We start from the raw sequence: 18,662 nt of genomic DNA on the forward strand, positions 1-18,662 counted from the left end.
TTCATTTTTGATGACCTACAGCTAGACAAATATTTGTAAATAGATGTGATTGTGGCTCCCTCTAGTGGCCCTATTAATATATTTTTTTGCCATGCTTCATGGATCTGTCCTCAAAGGAGATGAAATAATGACAGAATTATGTGTGCTGCCACTGATCTCCTTCTGAAAAAGCTTCCAACAGGGACAGACACTGTTCTCGTGTCAACTGTCTGGCTGCTCTATCATAACAAAAACGTTGAGGGCTCATTTACATATGACTTGTCATAATGTGAACATTGCATGCATTGCAGTTCCCTTTATTTTGAATAGCACAGTTTGGTGCAGTGGCTATCATATATTTTCAATGGGCTTTGTTAATAAAATGCACATCAACAGTGTACAAATGTACATTTAGGAGCCTGCAGATGATTCAGCCCTGTATAATTGGCCTGCAGAAGGACATTTTTTACTGTTAATGTAGAAGGTCAGGTTTAAATGTAACTCAGTGGCGTAGCATGGGTTATCAGCACCCACGGCAAGGCAAGTCATTTGCGCCCCCTAACCTGTAGACTTACCTAGTGTTAGATTGCTCTGGTCTGTGTTGGGGGTGGTAGCTGAGAGAGAGAGAGAGCAGGAGGAGGGGGCTGAGAGAGAGAGGGGGGGTGAGAGAGAGAGGGGGGCTGAGAGAGAGAGAGGGGGCTGAGAGAGAGGGGGTGGGAGAGACTGGAGACTGAAAGAGAGAGGGGGCTGAGAGTGGAGAGGCTGAGAGAGAGAGAGGAGGGGGTGAGAGTGAGAGAGAGAGGGAGGCTGAGAGAGGGAGGTGAGAGAGAGAGGGGGTGAGGAAGAGAGAGGAGGGTGAGAGGGGGGGCTGAGAGAGAAGGGGTTAAGAGAGGGGGCTTAGAGAGACAGTGGGGTGAAAGGGGGGGGGGTTAGAGAGAGGGGAGCTGAAAGAAAGAGGGGGGCTGAGAGAAGGGGATGAGAAGGAGAGAGGGGGCTGAGAGAGGGCGGGGGGGGCTGAGAGAAAGGGGGGATGAGAGAGAGTGGGGACTGATAGAGAGAGGGGGAAGGCTGAGAGAGGGGGCTGAGAGGGAGGAGGAATAAGAAAAGGAGGGGGCTGAGAGAGAGAGGGGAGTGGGGGGGGGGAGATAGAAGAGAGTCCCTAGTCCTGTCCTTATCTGCAGTCCCTCCTCTGCCCCCCTGTCCCAATCTCTGTCTGCAGGTAGGTCTGTGTATGATGCCCGGTACCTTCCATGCCATTCTCCTTCTTGATCCAGGGGTGCTTTGTTCCTTCCAGTTGCTCCCTGACAGCCTGCGCCTCCTGCCCATCCTCCACCCCAGGGCCCCCAGTCAGACTGTCCTCCAGGCCTTACTGGTGATATTGGAGCGGAGAGGAGTCCAGGCTCTAGGGATGCTGGCGCCTGCTGCTGCTCGCCTCTTCAGGGGTCAAGGAGGAGATGGAGCTCTTAAGCCCAACAGCCCTGGCTTCCCCCCACGCTACACCACTGATTTAAATAAGCAGCCTAATCCCTCCATGGGTGGACCCATTCAACATATTGGTCTAGAGAACATATTTAAAGGCTGATGGTTGTGCCCATGCTTTTCATATTTGAAAACAGTGGTGTATTTTGGTTTTGTACTGCCCTAGGCAAGACCAAAATTGGGAGCCCCCATCTAAATTTGTTCCGTCCCCGCCGCAGGATACCGTTCTTGTCTCAGGGTCTGATGTGGAAGCTGCACACAGTAAACACCTGTGACTTTCTCATAAGACCCTGAGACATGAATCGCCCAAGTGCCACATATGAGGTTAATGGATCAGAGGATGGGGTCAGCGGGGCAGAGGATGAGGTGGCACTGATTGGCAGCACTGATGGGTACTGATTGGCAGCACTGATGGGTACTGATTGGCAGCACTGATGGACACTGTTTGGCAGCACTGATGGATACTGATAGGCAGCACTGATGGGCACTGTTGGGGCTGCAATGATCATGCCCTGATTATCGGTGTGGATGTCCCTTTTTACACTGGTCAGGTACCAGCCCTGCCTCTCCTCACACTGTGACACTGTGAGGAAAGGAATGCTGATAACAGGTAAGTGTATTTACATTGTGATCAGCTGTGATTGGACAAAGCTGATCTTGTGGTAAAGAGCCGCTGTAATTGGCTCTTAACCCAGATCTGTGATCAGCAGTGTACGAAGGACGCAGTGATCACAGATCGCACGGGGTGTGCGCCGCACTGGGTGCAGTTCTGGGAGGGCATCTATTGACACCCTCCCAGAACTGGACGACCACACTGTAGCCATCATTCGGCTATAGTGCAGCCGTCTGGGGGCAGCAGAGTAGGGTTGCCACCTCATCCCTTTAAATCAGGACACACATTAATTACACAGGTTCTGTGGCTGAATAAGGTGGTAATTAAACTCACTTAGTGCCTTATGTGCATTATATTAGCCTCAGAACCTGTGTAATTAATATGTGTCCTGGTTTAAAGGGAAGAGGTGACAACCCTACAGTGGAGCCCCCGGAAAAATGCTGCCAAAGGCAATTGGCTTGTTTGCCTCGCGCGAGATACACCCCTGGCTGTGCAGTAGGACATGAGTGAGAACTGTACTTGAGAAAAGGAGTAAAGACAGGTGTGCTACTAACATTTAAAGACTGTAGATCAGTGGTTCTCAACTCCTGTCTTCAGGACCCACTAACAGGCCAGATTTTAAGTATTACCTTGGGGAGATGCAGCCTGCAGGCTGCAATCACTGAGCAGCAAATTATATCACCTGTGATGTATTTCAGTTATCTTGCAAACCTGTTTACTGCTGCACACGCAGTGATGTACTGGTACATTGCTGAGCACATGTCCACTGGCGGTTCAATCTCACTGGTGGACACAGCGGATCACAGCACTCAGTACTCAGCAACTGTGAGCAGCTTAGGTATCATGTGATTGCTGATTGATCATAGTCATCACATGATAACAATGTAAAACAAACAGTCATGAATGGCTTCCATTCATAAGGCTCCGTTTACATGTCAGCGTATGGATCGCGGTCAGAACCGCCACGATTCCGCCTGCAATCTGGAGATTTTTGCAAATCGCGGGACGCCTGTGCGTTACCCGTTGATTTGCAATAGCCCCCCATCGCTGAGCGATGTTGCCGCGATTTCCGCCTGCCGAATTGCGGTAACATCGCGCAAAAAAATCGCGGGACGCAATACGCTCCAAAGAAGCTCTTGTACTTTTTTTGGCGTAATGCGTCCCGCGATTTTTTTTTGCGCGATGTTACCGCGATTCGGCAGGTGGAAATCGCGGCAACATCGCTCAGCGTTTGGGGGGCTATTGCAAATCAACGGGCAACGCACAGGCATCCCGCGATTTGCAATAATCTCCGGATCGCGGGCGGAATCGCGGCGGTTCTGCCCGCGATCCATACGCTAACATGTGAACGGAGCCTTACTGTTTTGCTCACTATTGTGATACTGTCACCAAGCTATCACATGGTACCTGGGCCAATCACCATACCCTGTAAGATGCGATTAGCTGTAGCCAATCACAGATCACAAGCTGTAAAGCTTTAACCGCTTGCCGACCGCCGCAAGTAGATTTACTGCGGCGGTCAGCCCCGGCCAGGCAGAGTGACGTTAATTAACGTCACTAGCCTGGGAGGGTCTGGGGAGCGAGCGCGCGCCCGCGGAGGCGCGCTCCCGCTCGGTCACGGACCCCCCTGCGCGTGTGACTGGCGGACCCGATGTCCGCCGGTCACTCAGCGATCGTCGGGGGAGAGGGAGAAAGTCAGGCGGCTTGTGTAAACAAGCCACCTGTCATTCTCCTCGGTGTAAAAACACTGATCAGACGGATCTACTATGTAGAACCGTTGATCAGTGTCCTTACAGCTCAAGCCACAGCCAATCACAGTAGAAAGCACGCCCCTAGGGACACACACAGCCCCTCCCTCCCAAATAAAGTTAACCCCTTCACTACCAGTGTATTTTTACAGTAACAGTGCATATGTATAGCACTGATTACTGTAGAAATGTCACTGGTAACCCCAAAAGTGTCAAAAATGTCAGTCAAGGGTCCGATCTGTCCGCCGCAATGTCACAGTACCGCAAAAAAAATCGCAGATCGCCGCCATTACGCGTTAAAAAAAAAAAAACAACAAAAATGACAAAAATCTTTCCCTTTGTTAGTAAACGCGATAACTTTTGCGCAAACCAATAAAAATACGCTTTTTGCGATTTTTTTTACCAAACATAGGTAGGATAAAACAAATTGGCCGAAAATGTTAAAAAATTTTGATTTTTACATTTTTTTGGGGGGGAATTTCATATAAAAAAATGTGAAAAATATTGTTATTTTTGCAAAATTTACTCTTTTTTTTTGTTTATAGCGCAAAAAGTAAAAAGCGCACAGGTGATCAAATACCACCAAAAGAAAGCTCTGTTTGTGGGAAAAAAAAGGACGTCAAATTCGTTTAGGTACAGCGTCGCACGACCGCGCAATTGTCCGTTAAAGTCACGCAGTGCCGAATCGCAAAATACCCCCTGGTCATTTAGCAGCCAAATCCTCCGGGGCTTAAGTGGTTAAAAAGAAAAAAAACTTTAAAAAAGTTTCAAAAATGAACAAAAAAATTATTACATTTTTTTTACATACTGTATTATTCAATATCCCTTATCACTACAACTTTATATATTGGTGCTGTACTGCTCTGGTTGCAATATGTAAAAAAAAATTATTTAGTTTCTGCATTTTCCAAAAAATTGGGATAAAAAATTACAACTTCAAAAAACTCGCCATGGCTCTTGCAAAACACCTCGAGCGGTCAGCTTTCCAAAAAGGAAGGTATTTGTACTGTCCTGGCATTTTAGGGTCTTAACGACTTAAGCCCCGGAAGATTTTACCCCCTTCCTGACCAGGGTTTTTTTTGCGATTTTTTACTGCGTGACTTTAACGGACAATTGCACGGTCGTGCGACACCGTACCTAAACTAATTTGACGTCCTTTTTTTCCCACAAACAGAGCTTTCTTTTGGGGGTATTTCATCACCTGTGCGATTTTTTGATCATGCGCTAGAAACAAAAAAAGAGCGTAAATTTTGCAAAAATAACAATATTTTTCACATTTTTTATATAAAATTCCCCCACAAAAAATGTAAAAATCACAATTTTTTAACATTTTCGGCCAATTTGTTTTATGCTACATATGTTTGGTAAAAAAAAAATCGCAAAAAGCGTATTTTGATTGGTTTGCGCAAAAGTTATCACGTTTACTAACAAAGGGGAAGATTTTTGTCATTTTTGGTGTTTTTTTTTTAACGAGTAATGGCGGCGATCTACGATTTTTTTTGCGGGAGTGCGACATTGCGGTGGACAGAGCGGACCCTTGACTGACATTTTTGACACTTTTGGGGTTACCAGTGACATTACTGCAGTAATCAGTGCTATACATATGCACTGTTACTGTAAAAATGACACTGGCAGGGAAGGGGTTAACTGTATTGGAGAGGGAGGGGTTAAGTGTGTCCTAAGGGCGTGTTTCTAACTGTGATGGGACATGTCTACTATTGTAAAAACAGAGATCAACGGTTCTACATAGTAGAACCGTCTGATCTCCATTTTTACACAGGGGAGAATGACAGGTGGCTTGTTTACATTAGCCGCCTGCCTTTCTCCCTCTCTACCGACGATCGCCGAGTGACCGGCGGACATCGGGTCTGCCGGTCACACGCACTGACTCCTTAGTGAATGAGCCACGGCGGGCGCGCGCCTCAGCGGGCGCGCGCTCGCCCGCTATTGGCTCACAAGCCGGTGACAGGCTAGTGACGTACCGGTACATCACTTTGCCTGGCCAGGGCTGACCGCCGCAGTATATGTACTTGCGGCGGTCGGCAAGTGGTTAAGAAGATGAGGCCATCAGTACATCAGGATTGATCAATTTTCAAATATACAGATGCATCTCATAAAATTAGAATATAATCAAAAAAATGTATTTTAGTAATTGAATTCAAAAAGTGAAATTCATATATTTTATATAGATGCAATACAGAGTGATATATTTCAAGCATTTCTTTATTTTAATTTTGATGATTATGGCTTACAGCTAGTGAAAAGCCAAAATTCAGTATCTCAGAAAATTTGGATTTTACATAGGACCAGTAAAAAAAAGGATTTTTAATACAGAAATGTTGGCTTACTGAAAAGCATGTCCATGTACAGTATAGTATGCACTTAATACTTGGTCAGGGCTCCTTTTGCATGAATTACTACATCAATGCGGCCTGGCATGGAGGCGATCAGCCTGTGGCACTGCTGAGGTGTTATGGAAGCCCAGGTTTCTAGTGGCTTTCAGCTCATCTGCATTGTTGGGTCTGGTGTCTCCCATCTTCCTCTTGACAATACCCCACAGATTCTCTATGAGGTTTAGGCCAGGCGAGTTTGCAGGCCAATCAAGCACAGTGATACCATGATCATTAAACCAGGTATTGGTACTTTTGGCAGTGTGGGTGGGTGCCAAGTCCTGCTGGAAAATGAAATCAGCATCTCATAAAGCTGGTCAGCAGAGGGAAGCATGAAGTGCTCTAGAATTTCGTGGTAGATGGATGCGCTGACTTTGGATTTGAAAAAACAAAGTGGACCAACACCAGTGTTTTATCAAATCCACAGTGAAACAACACACCGGACTCAACACATCCCCCTGATGAGGACACGCAGAGCCCTGTGTCGGCACACGTAGGGGAGGGGCCGTACGTCGGAGTCTGTGTGCGGCTGAGAGCACCATTACAGCTCACTGAGTGGATAGATCAACACAGTTGGAGACCCTCGCTTGAACTTCTAGACTACTATTTGCAAACATCCACTGCAGTGTGGTGCGCTCTAAGCACCATTTAAATGTAATGCAATACGTCTATTTTTTAATAAAGTTAATCTTACTATACGTTATTGGCATTATGGATACTTTTTTCCCCATCTATGTGAGCCATCCGTAAGGGATGGGAGCACCCGGGCACCACTAGAGAAAAGGCAAATACACAACTATACCTATTGGATTGATCACAAGGCCAATATTGACCAAGCTTAAGTGCGAGGTCACAGGCAATAAGGGAAGGTACCCACCTGAAGGGGGGGGAGCACAGTGATTTGAGGTGACATCAAGCTCACGACCAGAATTTAGGCACTGGTGATCGGGACTTCATTTCCTATATAGGTGCACATTTTGTTTGGACACTCATAATTTGGATACTACGTATAAGGGATTGGACACTAATTAATCACGATACTTGCATGATCTATATATATATATATATATGTGTGTGTGTTTGGATATTTATTTTTTGGTTATTTTGTATATGGAGAATTAATAATTGTGTCTAATTGGGTTCAATCTGTGCACAGTTGTTGACATATTATTTAGAATTATATATACATATATATGTATATATTCCCCTACACAGAGAGATAAAAGAAGTTCACTGCATATTTATCATTAAAAATAGTTTATATTAATTCATCATTCATATATGTTACACAGATTTGTACAGCACATTTCCATATTATTTTATTCACAGATGACACAATGCCACGCCGCATTGATGCAGTAATTCATGCAAAAGGAGCCCCGGCCAAGTATTGAGTGCATACTATACTGTTCATGGACATACTTTTCAGTAAGCCAACATTTCTGAATTTAAAATCCTTTTTTTATTGGTCTTATGCAATAAGATTTTCGATTTTCAGAGGTACTGAATTCTGGGTTTTTACTAGCTGCAAGCCATAATCATCAAAATGAAAAGAAAGAAATGCTTGAAATATATCACTCTGTAACGCATCTATATAAAATATATGAATTTCACTTTTTTCAAAAGAATTACTGAAATAAATTAACTTTTTAATGATATTGTAATTTTATTAGATGGACCTTTATGCTGGGTATATTACACCAATAAGATTAGAGGTAGGAGTGATAGGGGTTTGCTGGAGAGTTATTAGGAGTTAATGGGGGCTTTTCACTGACACTGTTACTTTGCCCTGAATGACAGTATCCCTAATATGCAGGGGGGGGGGGGTCACCATTAGCATTCCAAAATGAAAGATAATGCAATAAGAAATGCAAGAGCACAATCAGCATAGCTAATATAGATTATGAGGGACAGATTGCTAAAGGGAGTAAAGAACATTTTTTTCAAATATCTTAATATTGAAAAGACTAGGTCAAAACATATTGGTCCTATAACAGATGATCAGAGGAAGTTGGTCACAAGTGAAATAGAGAAGGTTACTGTATTAAATACATTCTTCTCCTCAGTTTATACAAAGAAAACGTATATATAAACAAGACAGTAATGTTAATAACATTGTATTATGCCCCCATTCACACTGGGGCGACGCTACTTCGCACCGCGACCTCCGAGGTCGCGGTGCGAGCAGCGCGCCGCGACCTCGGAGCGGCCGCCACGGACTTCGTAACATTGAAGTCTATGGCGGTCGCCTCCTGGTCGCCCCAAAGAAGCTCCGGACCCTTTTTCTGAGTCGGAGCGACTTGTGTCGCTCCTATCAGAACGGGTCCGCAGCTTCCCTATGGGAGGCGACCTGCGGCGACCTGTGAGGCGACCAGGTCGCCTCACAGGTCGCCCCAGTGTGAACGGGGGCTAAATGTACCCTTGTGGCTGACAGAGGCTTGTGTTAAAAAGATAAATAAAAATAAAAATAAATGGGAATAAATCACCAGGACTAGATGGCTTACACACAAGAGTTCTCATAGAGCTTAGTCAGGTTTAACCAGACTATTATACCGAATTTTAAGGGACAGTTTACTGACTGGAATGGTGCTAACAAATTGGCGAAAAGCAAATGTGGAATCTACAAATCAGTCAGCCTAACATCAATAGTGTGTATACAATTGGAGGGAATGATAAAGGACCATATCCAAGCATTTTGCTGATGAAAATAGTATCATTATTAGTAACCAACCTTGATTTATGAAGAACTGTTCTTGCCAGACCCACCTTTTAACATTCTTCGAGGAGGTGAGCTGTATTTTGGATAGAGGGAGGCCTGTGGACGAAAGTGTATCTAGATTTTGCTATTGGTTGTAGAACCCCACAAACACTTAATGTACAAGTTAGGTCTTTTGGCATAGATGATATTGCATTGAAAACTGGTTATAGGAGCGCATCCAGAGGATGGTGATTAATAGTATATGTTCTGAAGGGTCTGGAGGTATGAGCAGTGTGCCCTGGGACTCTGTCTTGGGACCAAGGCTATTTATCTTGTTCATAAGAGGTTGGAATAAATAGCTTCATGTCAGTGTTTGCTGATGATACAAAGCTAACAGAGCAACGGGATATAGAAAGTTTACAACAGGACCTAGTTTTAAAAGTGGTGGGCTGCCACAGTTTAGGTGAGGTTTAATATAGAAAAATGGAAAGTAATGCACTTGGGAGCTAAAATATGAATGCAAAAAAAAAAAAAAAATATGTATATATATTTGTAAGTAGGATGAGAGCCTCTGGGGAATCAAGGATAGAAAAGGATCTGGGGGTCCTAGTAGCATGCAATGCCAAGCTGCAGCAAGCAAGGCCAGCAGACTATTAGCATGCATTAAAAAGGGTCTCTACTCAAGAGATAAAACTATAATTGTACCACTTTATAAAACTCTGGTTCGGCCACATACTGATTATGCTGTCCAGTTTTGATTATCGATCTTTAGGAAGAATGTCCTTGAAATGGATAAAGTCTTTCCAACTATGTAATTTTTAGATGCTGTGCAACAAGTATATAGGTAAATTAAAGGTAATTACATTATCTGATTTAGGAATGATAGAAAAAAGTAGTTTTTAAATATGTGCCTAGATTTCTTTAAAAAAAAAAAAGAAAAATATATTTTTTTGATGGTAATACAACAATAACATGCAGTGATCTAAAAAGGTGACCAACATCAATAAGAAACCTTTTTATAAATAAAGGGATGAGTATGTTTAAGCTACCTGAACATAATAGTTTTATTGTGTGATTAAAGGGTGAATTTGTTATTATATTGCTAACATACATTTTCCTAACATTATAACACAGATGATACAGAAATGCATGCTGCACACCCTTGGTGTGTTTTATATCTAGACTTAATCGAGAATAGAAATTAGCTCCTTGACTTTCTTTGCTTGGAAGTCTTCTTACAGCCCAGCCAATATTCAGCAATCGAGCGAGGATAACGAGGATAGGCGAAGTCCACACGCTTTGTCTGGAGGTTGACACGATAATATTTATCTGTTTTGTATAAAAACAAAAAGACATGACACAAGATGACACTACTCTTTGGGAGGTTATTGGACAACATTTTCCAGTATGTTCTACTGCTGTTCAATACTACAACTGTTCACGTAGTTGATGATATGTCTGACATATGGATTTGCTCATTGGTTGATCATTTGTGTCTAAACAAAACAGCTTTAAAACCAATTGCATGCTCCATTTGACTGATGTAGTGGCTTTTTTTGCCAAGTAGATTGACCATGGAGGAATTTCAATCGCTTCTAATCAATTGAGCAAATATCTGTCCGTATGATGAAGACCTGATTATAACAGGCATCAAATAAAAAATAATTTTTAATAGAACATTTAGATTTATGATTGACAGATCGTAATTTCGAGTTGATGGCAAAGTGCACAAGACAATAGTGCGTGCTGCATGGGTAACTTGTTCATTGATAATAAATCCCTTATTTGCAATACCTTGATCAATCACAAATCACTACGTGTATGACCATCATAAGGGTGATTGTGGTTGTTAGATTTTACAGTCAGATTGTCAGGTTTGTGGCCAACTTTATAGCAGACTTAAAGTCCAAGGCTGCATTCACAAATATGTGTTGCAATGTGCTTTGCCATGGGTTACTGCAACACGTGTACAGGTCCTTCTTAAAAAATTAGCATATTGTGATAAAGTTCATTATTTTCTGTAATGTACTGATAAACATTAGACTTTCATATATTTTAGATTCATTGCACACAACTGAAGTAGTGCAAGCCTTTTTTTGTTTTAATATTGATGATTTTGGCATACAGCTCATGAAAAACCAAAATTCCTATCTCAAAAAATTAGCATATCATGAAAAGGTTCTCTAAACGAGCTATTAACCTAATCATCTGAATCAACTAATTAACTCTAAACACCTGCAAAAGATTCCTGAGGCTTTTAAAAACTCCCAGCCTGGTTCATTACTCAAAACCGCAATCATGGGTAAGACTGCCGACCTGACTGCTGTCCAGAAGGCCATCATTGACACCCTCAAGCAAGAGGGTAAGACACAGAAAGAAATTTCTGAACGAATAGGCTATTCCCAGAGTGCTGTATCAAGGCACCTCAGTGGGAAGTCTATGGGAAGGAAAAAGTGTGGCAGAAAACGCTGCACAACGAGAAGAGGTGACCGGACCCTGAGGAAGATTGTGGAGAAGGACCGATTCCAGACCTTGGGGGACCTGCGGAAGCAGTGGACTGAGTCTGGAGTAGAAACATCTAGAGCCACCGTGTACAGGCGTGTGCAGGAAATAGGCTACAGGTGCCGCATTCCCCAGGTCAAGCCACTTTTGAACCAGAAACAGCGGCAGAAGCGCCTGACCTGGGCTACAGAGAAGCAGCACTGGACTGTTGCTCAGTGGTCCAAAGTACTTTTTTTGGATGAAAGCAAATTTTGCATGTCATTCGGAAATCAAGGTGCCAGAGTCTGGAGGAAGACTGGGGAGAGGGAAATGCCAAAATGCCTGAAGTCCAGTGTCAAGTACCCACAGTCAGTGATGGTCTGGGGTGCCATGTCAGCTGCTGGTGTTGGTCCACTGTGTTTTATCAAGGGCAGGGTCAATGCAGCTAGCTATCAGGAGATTTTGGAGCACTTCATGCTTCCATCTGCTGAAAAGCTTTATGGAGATGAAGATTTCATTTTTCAGCACGACCTGGCACCTGCTCAGTGCCAAAACCACTGGTAAATGGTTTACTGACCATGGTATTACTGTGCTCAATTGGCCTGCCAACTCTCCTGACCTGAACCCCATAGAGAATCTGTGGGATGTTGTGAAGAGAAAGTTGAGAGACGCAAGACCCAACACTCTGGATGAGCTCAAGGCCGCTATCGAAGCATCCTGGGCCTCCATAACACCTCAGCAGTGCCACAGGCTGATTGCCTCCATGCCACGCCGCATTAAAGCAGTCATTTCTGCAAAAGGATTCCTGACCAAGTATTGAGTGCATAACTGAACATAATTATTTGAAGGTTGACTTTTTTTGTATTAAAAACACTTTTTTTTTTATTGGTCGGATGAAATATGCTAATTTTTTGAGATAGGAATTTTAGTTTTTCATGAGCTGTATGCCAAAATCATCAACATTAAAACAAAAAAAAGGCTTGCACTACTTCAGTTGTGTGTAATGAATCTAAAATATATGAAAGTCTAATGTTTATCAGTACATTACAGAAAATAATGAACTTTATCACAATATGCAAATTTTTTGAGAAGGACCTGTATATGTGTGTTTTGATATGTTGCCAATTATTTTATATGGCATCCCATCGCACATAAACAGTAAACAAAATCACACCTACACTATAGCACACCCCAACGCTGGTATTAGCAGTGCATAGGTATTACAAAGTTAGGAGTACTAACCACGTGATGCATGCATGGTATATACCAGCTATTGTTTATATTGTGTTTAAGTGGGCCTTGCGTGAAAATGCATGGTCTTGCTTATGTTGCACCTGCCACTCCTATTAAAAACACGCTCAGAGAAAGCCACAGAAATTCACTGTAAAAAAAAATGAAACATACTTGAAGGGGTTGTAAACCACTGGGTGTTTTTTTTTTTTTTCAGACCTGCAAGGTAAAGGCATATTGTGCTAGTATGCATCCCATACTAGCACATTATGTGAAACTTACCTGAAAACAAATCATTCCAGCGATGCAATGCTATTACTGAAGGCCACTTCCATCTTTACCTGTCTTCCTTCCGGGTCTACGTCTCTGGCTGTGTGACTGGCGGGAGACGCGATGATGTCTGTCCCATGCATGCGCGAGGGAGCCATCATTTACGGCACACGAATCTGAAGGAACGGACCGGGTGGTCGTTCCTTCAGAACGCATTCACCAATGACATCATCGGCTGCATATATAGTAATTATCTCCTAAACGGTTCACATTTAGGAGATATTTACAGTATCTATAGGTAAGCCTTATTATAGGCTTACCTATAAGGGGCAAGTTCAAGATTGAGGTTTACAACCAATTTAAGCACTTGCCGACTGCCGCACAACTATTTATTGCGGCAGTCAGCCCCCTACAGGCAAAGTGACGTAGGGGTACGTCGCTCGCCCACGAGCCTGCAGGGGGCGAGCGCGCGCCGCTGCCACGCTCCCGCCCCCGCTCGTTCCCTGCCTCAGCCAGCGTGTGTGACCGATATCCACCGACCACTCGCGATCTCCCTCGGGAGAGGGAGAAAGACAAACGGCTGATGTAAACACAGCTGTCTGTCATTCTCCCTGAAGTAATGACAGAGGCTATACGATCCTGCTATATAGGATCGCATGTCTCTCTAATTACTTCACTAGCCATGCCCCCTAACAGTTAGAATCACGCCCCTAGGGACAGACTTAACCCCTTGATCACCAATAAAGTTAATCCCTTCCCTGCCAGTGTCATTTTTACAGTAACAGTGCATATTTATAGCACTGATTACTTTAGTAATGTCACTGGTACCCCCAAAAGTGTCAAAAATGTCAGGGGTTTGATCTGTCCGCCACAATGTCGCAGTCCCGCAAAAAAAAAAAAAAAAAATCGCAGATCGCTGCCATTAGTAGTTAAAACAAAAAAACGATAAAAATGACATAAATCTTTCCCGTAGTTAGTAAACGCAATAACTTTTGCGCAAACCAATCAAAATACGCTTATTGCGATTTTTTTTACCAGAAATATGTAGCGGAAAACAAATTGGCCTAAAATGTTAAAAAATTTAGATTTTTACATTTTTTTTTGAGAATTTCATATAAAAAATGTGAAAAATATTGTTATTTTTTCAAAATTGTCGCTCTTTTTTTGTTTAAAAAAAATAAAAATCGCACAGGTGATCAAATACCATTAAAAGAAAGCTCTGTTTGTGGGGAAAAAAAGAACGTCAATTTAATTTGGGTACAGCATCGCACGACCGCACAATTGTCCGTTAAAGTCACGCAGTGCCGAATTGCAAAATAGGGCCTGGTCATTGAGCAGCCAAATCCTCCGGGGCTTAAGTGGTTAACCTAGACTCCAGCTTTCCATGTGCTTACCTATGCAAGGGCGATGTCTGAATATAGAAAGTTCCTAAAAGCTGCTTACAGCAAACAAGGGCTTTATTCAAAATCAAAGGCACAGCATGTGTCAGTTAACACCTTGACACGTTTTACACTCAAAAATGCTTAATCAAATCCCATAGCAATGCACTCCTGCAGCGTTAGATGTTCATTCGATTTCGGATCCTCAGATTTCCCATGACTCCATGGTGAGGTCCAGTGATGCCTACAGGAAGCATCTAAATGCTATGTGTAAGCTAAATATTATTTGCATTTTTTGGGGGCTGCAAATTTGTATTTTCATGCTCAACATTTAAAATGACATTATCAACTAGAGCTATAGATACTGTTTTTCATCAGTGATCTCATTTAAACACTTCTAGATTGCATAGAGGTACATTTTAGAAAACAGCGTTAGCCTTGGAATTAAAGTCTCCTGCTCAACAGAAATGCTCCTGGTACAATAATGCAACCTACCGTCCTTAAAGAAGAAAACACTCTGAACGGGTTGGCACGTGGGTTGACTTTCAGGAGGAAGCCAGTCTGGATCATCTTCATAATCATCATAACTAAGTAAGTCATAGAATTCATAATATGATGGTCTCCTTCTACGATTCTTCCTGCGGCTGCTCTTTCTCCTCTTGCTCCGGCGCAATGCAGCTTTTTTCTGCTGGGGTACATAAATCCTGCTTGGCAGTACAGCATCCACTTCATTAGGCACCCCTTTCCAGTCCCTGTATATAGATTTAGGTTCTGCACTGCTACCTGTGGAAATAATGATTTGTATTTGTAATGGATATACAAGTCAGTCAATTATTTATAGTCTATAAAGCTGTTTAAAGCCCAACTCCAGCCAAAATATGGGGCTTAGTGCTCCGAAACATTGCTTACACTGTACACAATAAATGGCTTTGCCTTAAGCTTATGATGTCCTGATGAGTTTCTATGTTCTAGATTCCTGTTAAGCCGGCCATAGATGAAGAAATTTCCTGTGGTTGCAGGAAAAAAAAAAAATTGCTTAATTCCCCCATCAGCACAGTCAGTGTTGATGGGGGAATCCCTTCCGTAGAGCCATTGTGTTTTCTGCTACTGGCTATAATAGCCGCTAGCAATAATCACATGTAAAGCTTGACAGGCTGGTTGTACCCAAGTTGATCAATCGATCAACTTGGGTACATTCAGCCTGCCCATACCTGGTTTGAATCTCGGATGGTCCCCGATGAACCAATCAAGATTCGAACCGTCTATGGCCGGCTTAAGTCAAACTTCCTTACTACACAGCATAGACCAGGGGTGCTCAACCTTTTGAAGAGCAAGGGCCACTTAAGTGATCTGGTAACTGGTGGCGGGCCACAATAAAATAAAAATGGTTTAGAATTTAAAATGTTGACGGGAGGCAAAGGAGGAGAAGCCGGCTTTCAGCAGTTGCAGGAGGCAAATGTATCAGTTCCTGTATATGAAACCCCTGTTGTCCAAGTGTAAAACAGGATGTGACAGGGAGGCCACACGGGCCCCTTGAAACATGAAGAGGGGTTACCACTGCGACTCCTGACTCTACAACAGTGGTTGGGGGTAAAAACACATTTCAACTACAGGCATACCCCGTTTTAGGTACACTCACTTTACGTACACTCGCGAGTACGGACACAGCCTGGTCAGCTTGGCATGGCATTACTCCCAGTTTTTAACATTGGCGTCTATGGGAAATCTTGATCAGCTTAACATGGCACTGCTCCCAAACCATAAGTGACAGGGATACCAAACTTAGGGAGCAATGTGAGGGAACACAGGACTACAACATATCCTATTTGTGGCCAGCCAGCTTGCCTAGGAAATGAAAAAAGGTATTGCTGCACTTTAAGTACATTTTCGTTTTACATACATGCTCTGGTCCCATTGTGTACCTAAAAGCGGGGTATGCCTGTATAGGGTTTTACTGCTCCCTAAACCACAAGTGTACACAAGCTCTTACTGTCCTGAGCCCCCTATAAGACTGCTTTCACACAAATGCACTGTGGTTAACCTGTACTGCTGGTGCAGCGCAGAGCACCTGCGGGTTAGCTGTGCTTTGCTTTAGACTTCTAATATATGTTTCGGGTATGGTGCACTTTCTGAAAGCGCACTAAAATTCCTTCATTCATGAGTTTTGGTGCGCTTTAAGAAAGCACACCAAACCCACAGGATATAGTAGAAGTGGAATTCCCTCGTTTGAGGTCGAGGGTCACATCAGAGGGGCCTGTGGGCTACGGGTTGAGCACCCTTGGCATAGACAGTAGGGTGACACCATCATTTACTCTTACAGCTCTGCAAATACCTCGACTATGAATAAGCATCATCATACCATTCCAGCTCCCAGTGTCTGAAAACATATTAGACTGGCAGCACAATTCAATGCCGTACAGACTGATCATCTCACAGTACACAACACTGTCATTGTTAAATAGTTTGTCTCAACCCTCTAACTGGTGCATGCATAGTGTATTAAAGCTTGATGTAGATTGCTTTTACACATTGCGGCTCTTCACTTTGTATAAAGTTCTCAGAGCAGATACCATTTGTACTTTTCGTCTTTTACTGAGAAGGAAAGTGAATGGAATACACGGTGAATGGTCGCAATGTGTAACAGAAGTGAGATTAGTAACCATGATCTCACAAGATCAGGGGTTCAAATACTCCTCAATGAAAAGTAACATATACAAATTGAAAAAAAAAAATGTAAAATTAGAATTACTGTGAATTAAAGACTTACTGTATCTGAGAGGGGCTTTCCTAAATAATTGTGACACCTGTAAATTGTATAGCCATGAAAACATTCAAGAACAAGTGTCACAGAAATGTATTGATTTAAATAAAAACATATTTATTTGCGAATGATTCCTCTGGCATAGGACTATTAGCTTTTTCTGTTGTTTTTATTGCCTTCATATAGGATGGTAATATGCTGGGGGTCTAGTGTCTAGGGTCCCCAAAGCATTAATGTATTTTTTAGGGGTTTAAGACCACCAACCTTTAGAGGCCATGGTGATTTTTTGGGGTGGCTCTGTATATACGTATACAGAGCTCAGCATAAATGAGTACACCCCTTTTGAAAAGTAAGATTTTAATCAATATCTCAATGAACACAAGAACATTTTCCAAAATTTTGACAAAACTGAGTTTTATAGAACATTTGTTTAGTAAGGTAATAATATAACTTAGATTATAAAATCTTTAGTTTTAGTGCCGGTTCACACTACGTCGCTCCGACTTAGGGGGCGACCTGTGAAGTCGCGTGCACCGCGACTTCGGCACGACTTGCACGGACTTCATAAAATGAATGTCTATGCAAGTCGCTCCAGGTCGCCCGAAGTAGTACAGGACCCTTTTTCTAAGTCGGAGCGACTTGTGTCGTTCCTATTAGAACCGGTCCTGTACTACTCAATGGACCGCGGCGGTGCGCGACTTGCCAGGCTGACCAAGTCGCCTGACAAGTCGTAATAGTGTGAACCGGCACTTACTCAAATTAGTTGATGCAAAAATGAATACACCCCACAACAAAAACTACTACATCTACTACTTTGAAGGACCTCCTTGATTTGCATGGACAGCAGCAAGTCTTCTAGGCATGAAATATATGAGTTGGCGACATATTGCTAAATCTATCTTTTTCCTTTCTTCAAGAACGACCTCTTTTAGAGCCTTGATGCTGGATGGAAAGTGATGCTCAACTTGTCTCTTCAGAATTCCCCATAGGTGTTTGATTGGTTCAGATCAGGAGACATACTATACTTGGACACTGAATCACTTTCCCCCCTCTTCTTCTTTAGAAATGCAACAGTGGCCTTAGATATGTGTTTTGGATCATTTTCATGTTGGAAAAATGCACGATGACCAAGGGCACAGATTGATGGTAGCATCTTCTCTATCACTATAGAGCAGTACATCTGTGAATTCATGATACCATCAATGAAATGCAGCTCCCCGACATCAGCAGCATTCATGCAGCCCAGAGATGTATAGTAACTAAGTAGAACTACTTTACTACTGTACTTAAGTACCGAAAGGCGGTATCTGTACTTTCCTAGAGTAGAATTTTTTTCTCCTACTTCCACTTTTACTTCACTACATTTTTTCAATGATTTCAATACTTCTACTCCAATATTTTTTTTTGTGCTGCATAGTTACTTGTTACAATTATAAATTTCCACTGCCAGAACAGTAGATGGCAGGTTTCATGAAGCTCAAAACATGTGTATTATCAGCGCATTAGAAAATAAATGCTACTGTATGCATAAATAAAAGCTGCATTTGAAATAATAAAAAACAATATGATGTTCAAACTTTTGACTTCTTTGTTTAATAACTACATAACACAGTACTTGTACTTTTACTTTCAGT

General features: G+C 42.7%; 1 protein-coding gene across 1 annotated transcript in view; it reads right to left on the reverse strand.

Annotated features, from left to right (window-relative positions):
- Positions 1 to 9,946: 9,946 nt before the first annotated feature.
- Positions 9,947 to 18,662, reverse strand: part of VTN (vitronectin) — a 57,834-nt gene continuing 49,118 nt past the window's right edge. Inside the window, exons 7-8 of the mRNA XM_082246132.1 lie at positions 14,763 to 15,050; positions 9,947 to 10,236 (exon numbers count right to left, since the gene is read on the reverse strand). Coding sequence (XP_082102258.1) covers positions 10,109 to 10,236; positions 14,763 to 15,050 — 416 coding nt within the window. The 3' untranslated portion in view covers positions 9,947 to 10,108. The remainder of the gene's footprint in view (positions 10,237 to 14,762; positions 15,051 to 18,662) is intronic.

Source organism: Pelophylax lessonae (assembly GCF_965119305.1).
Source record: "Pelophylax lessonae genome assembly, chromosome: 2".
Taxonomy (NCBI): Eukaryota; Metazoa; Chordata; class Amphibia; order Anura; family Ranidae; genus Pelophylax; species Pelophylax lessonae.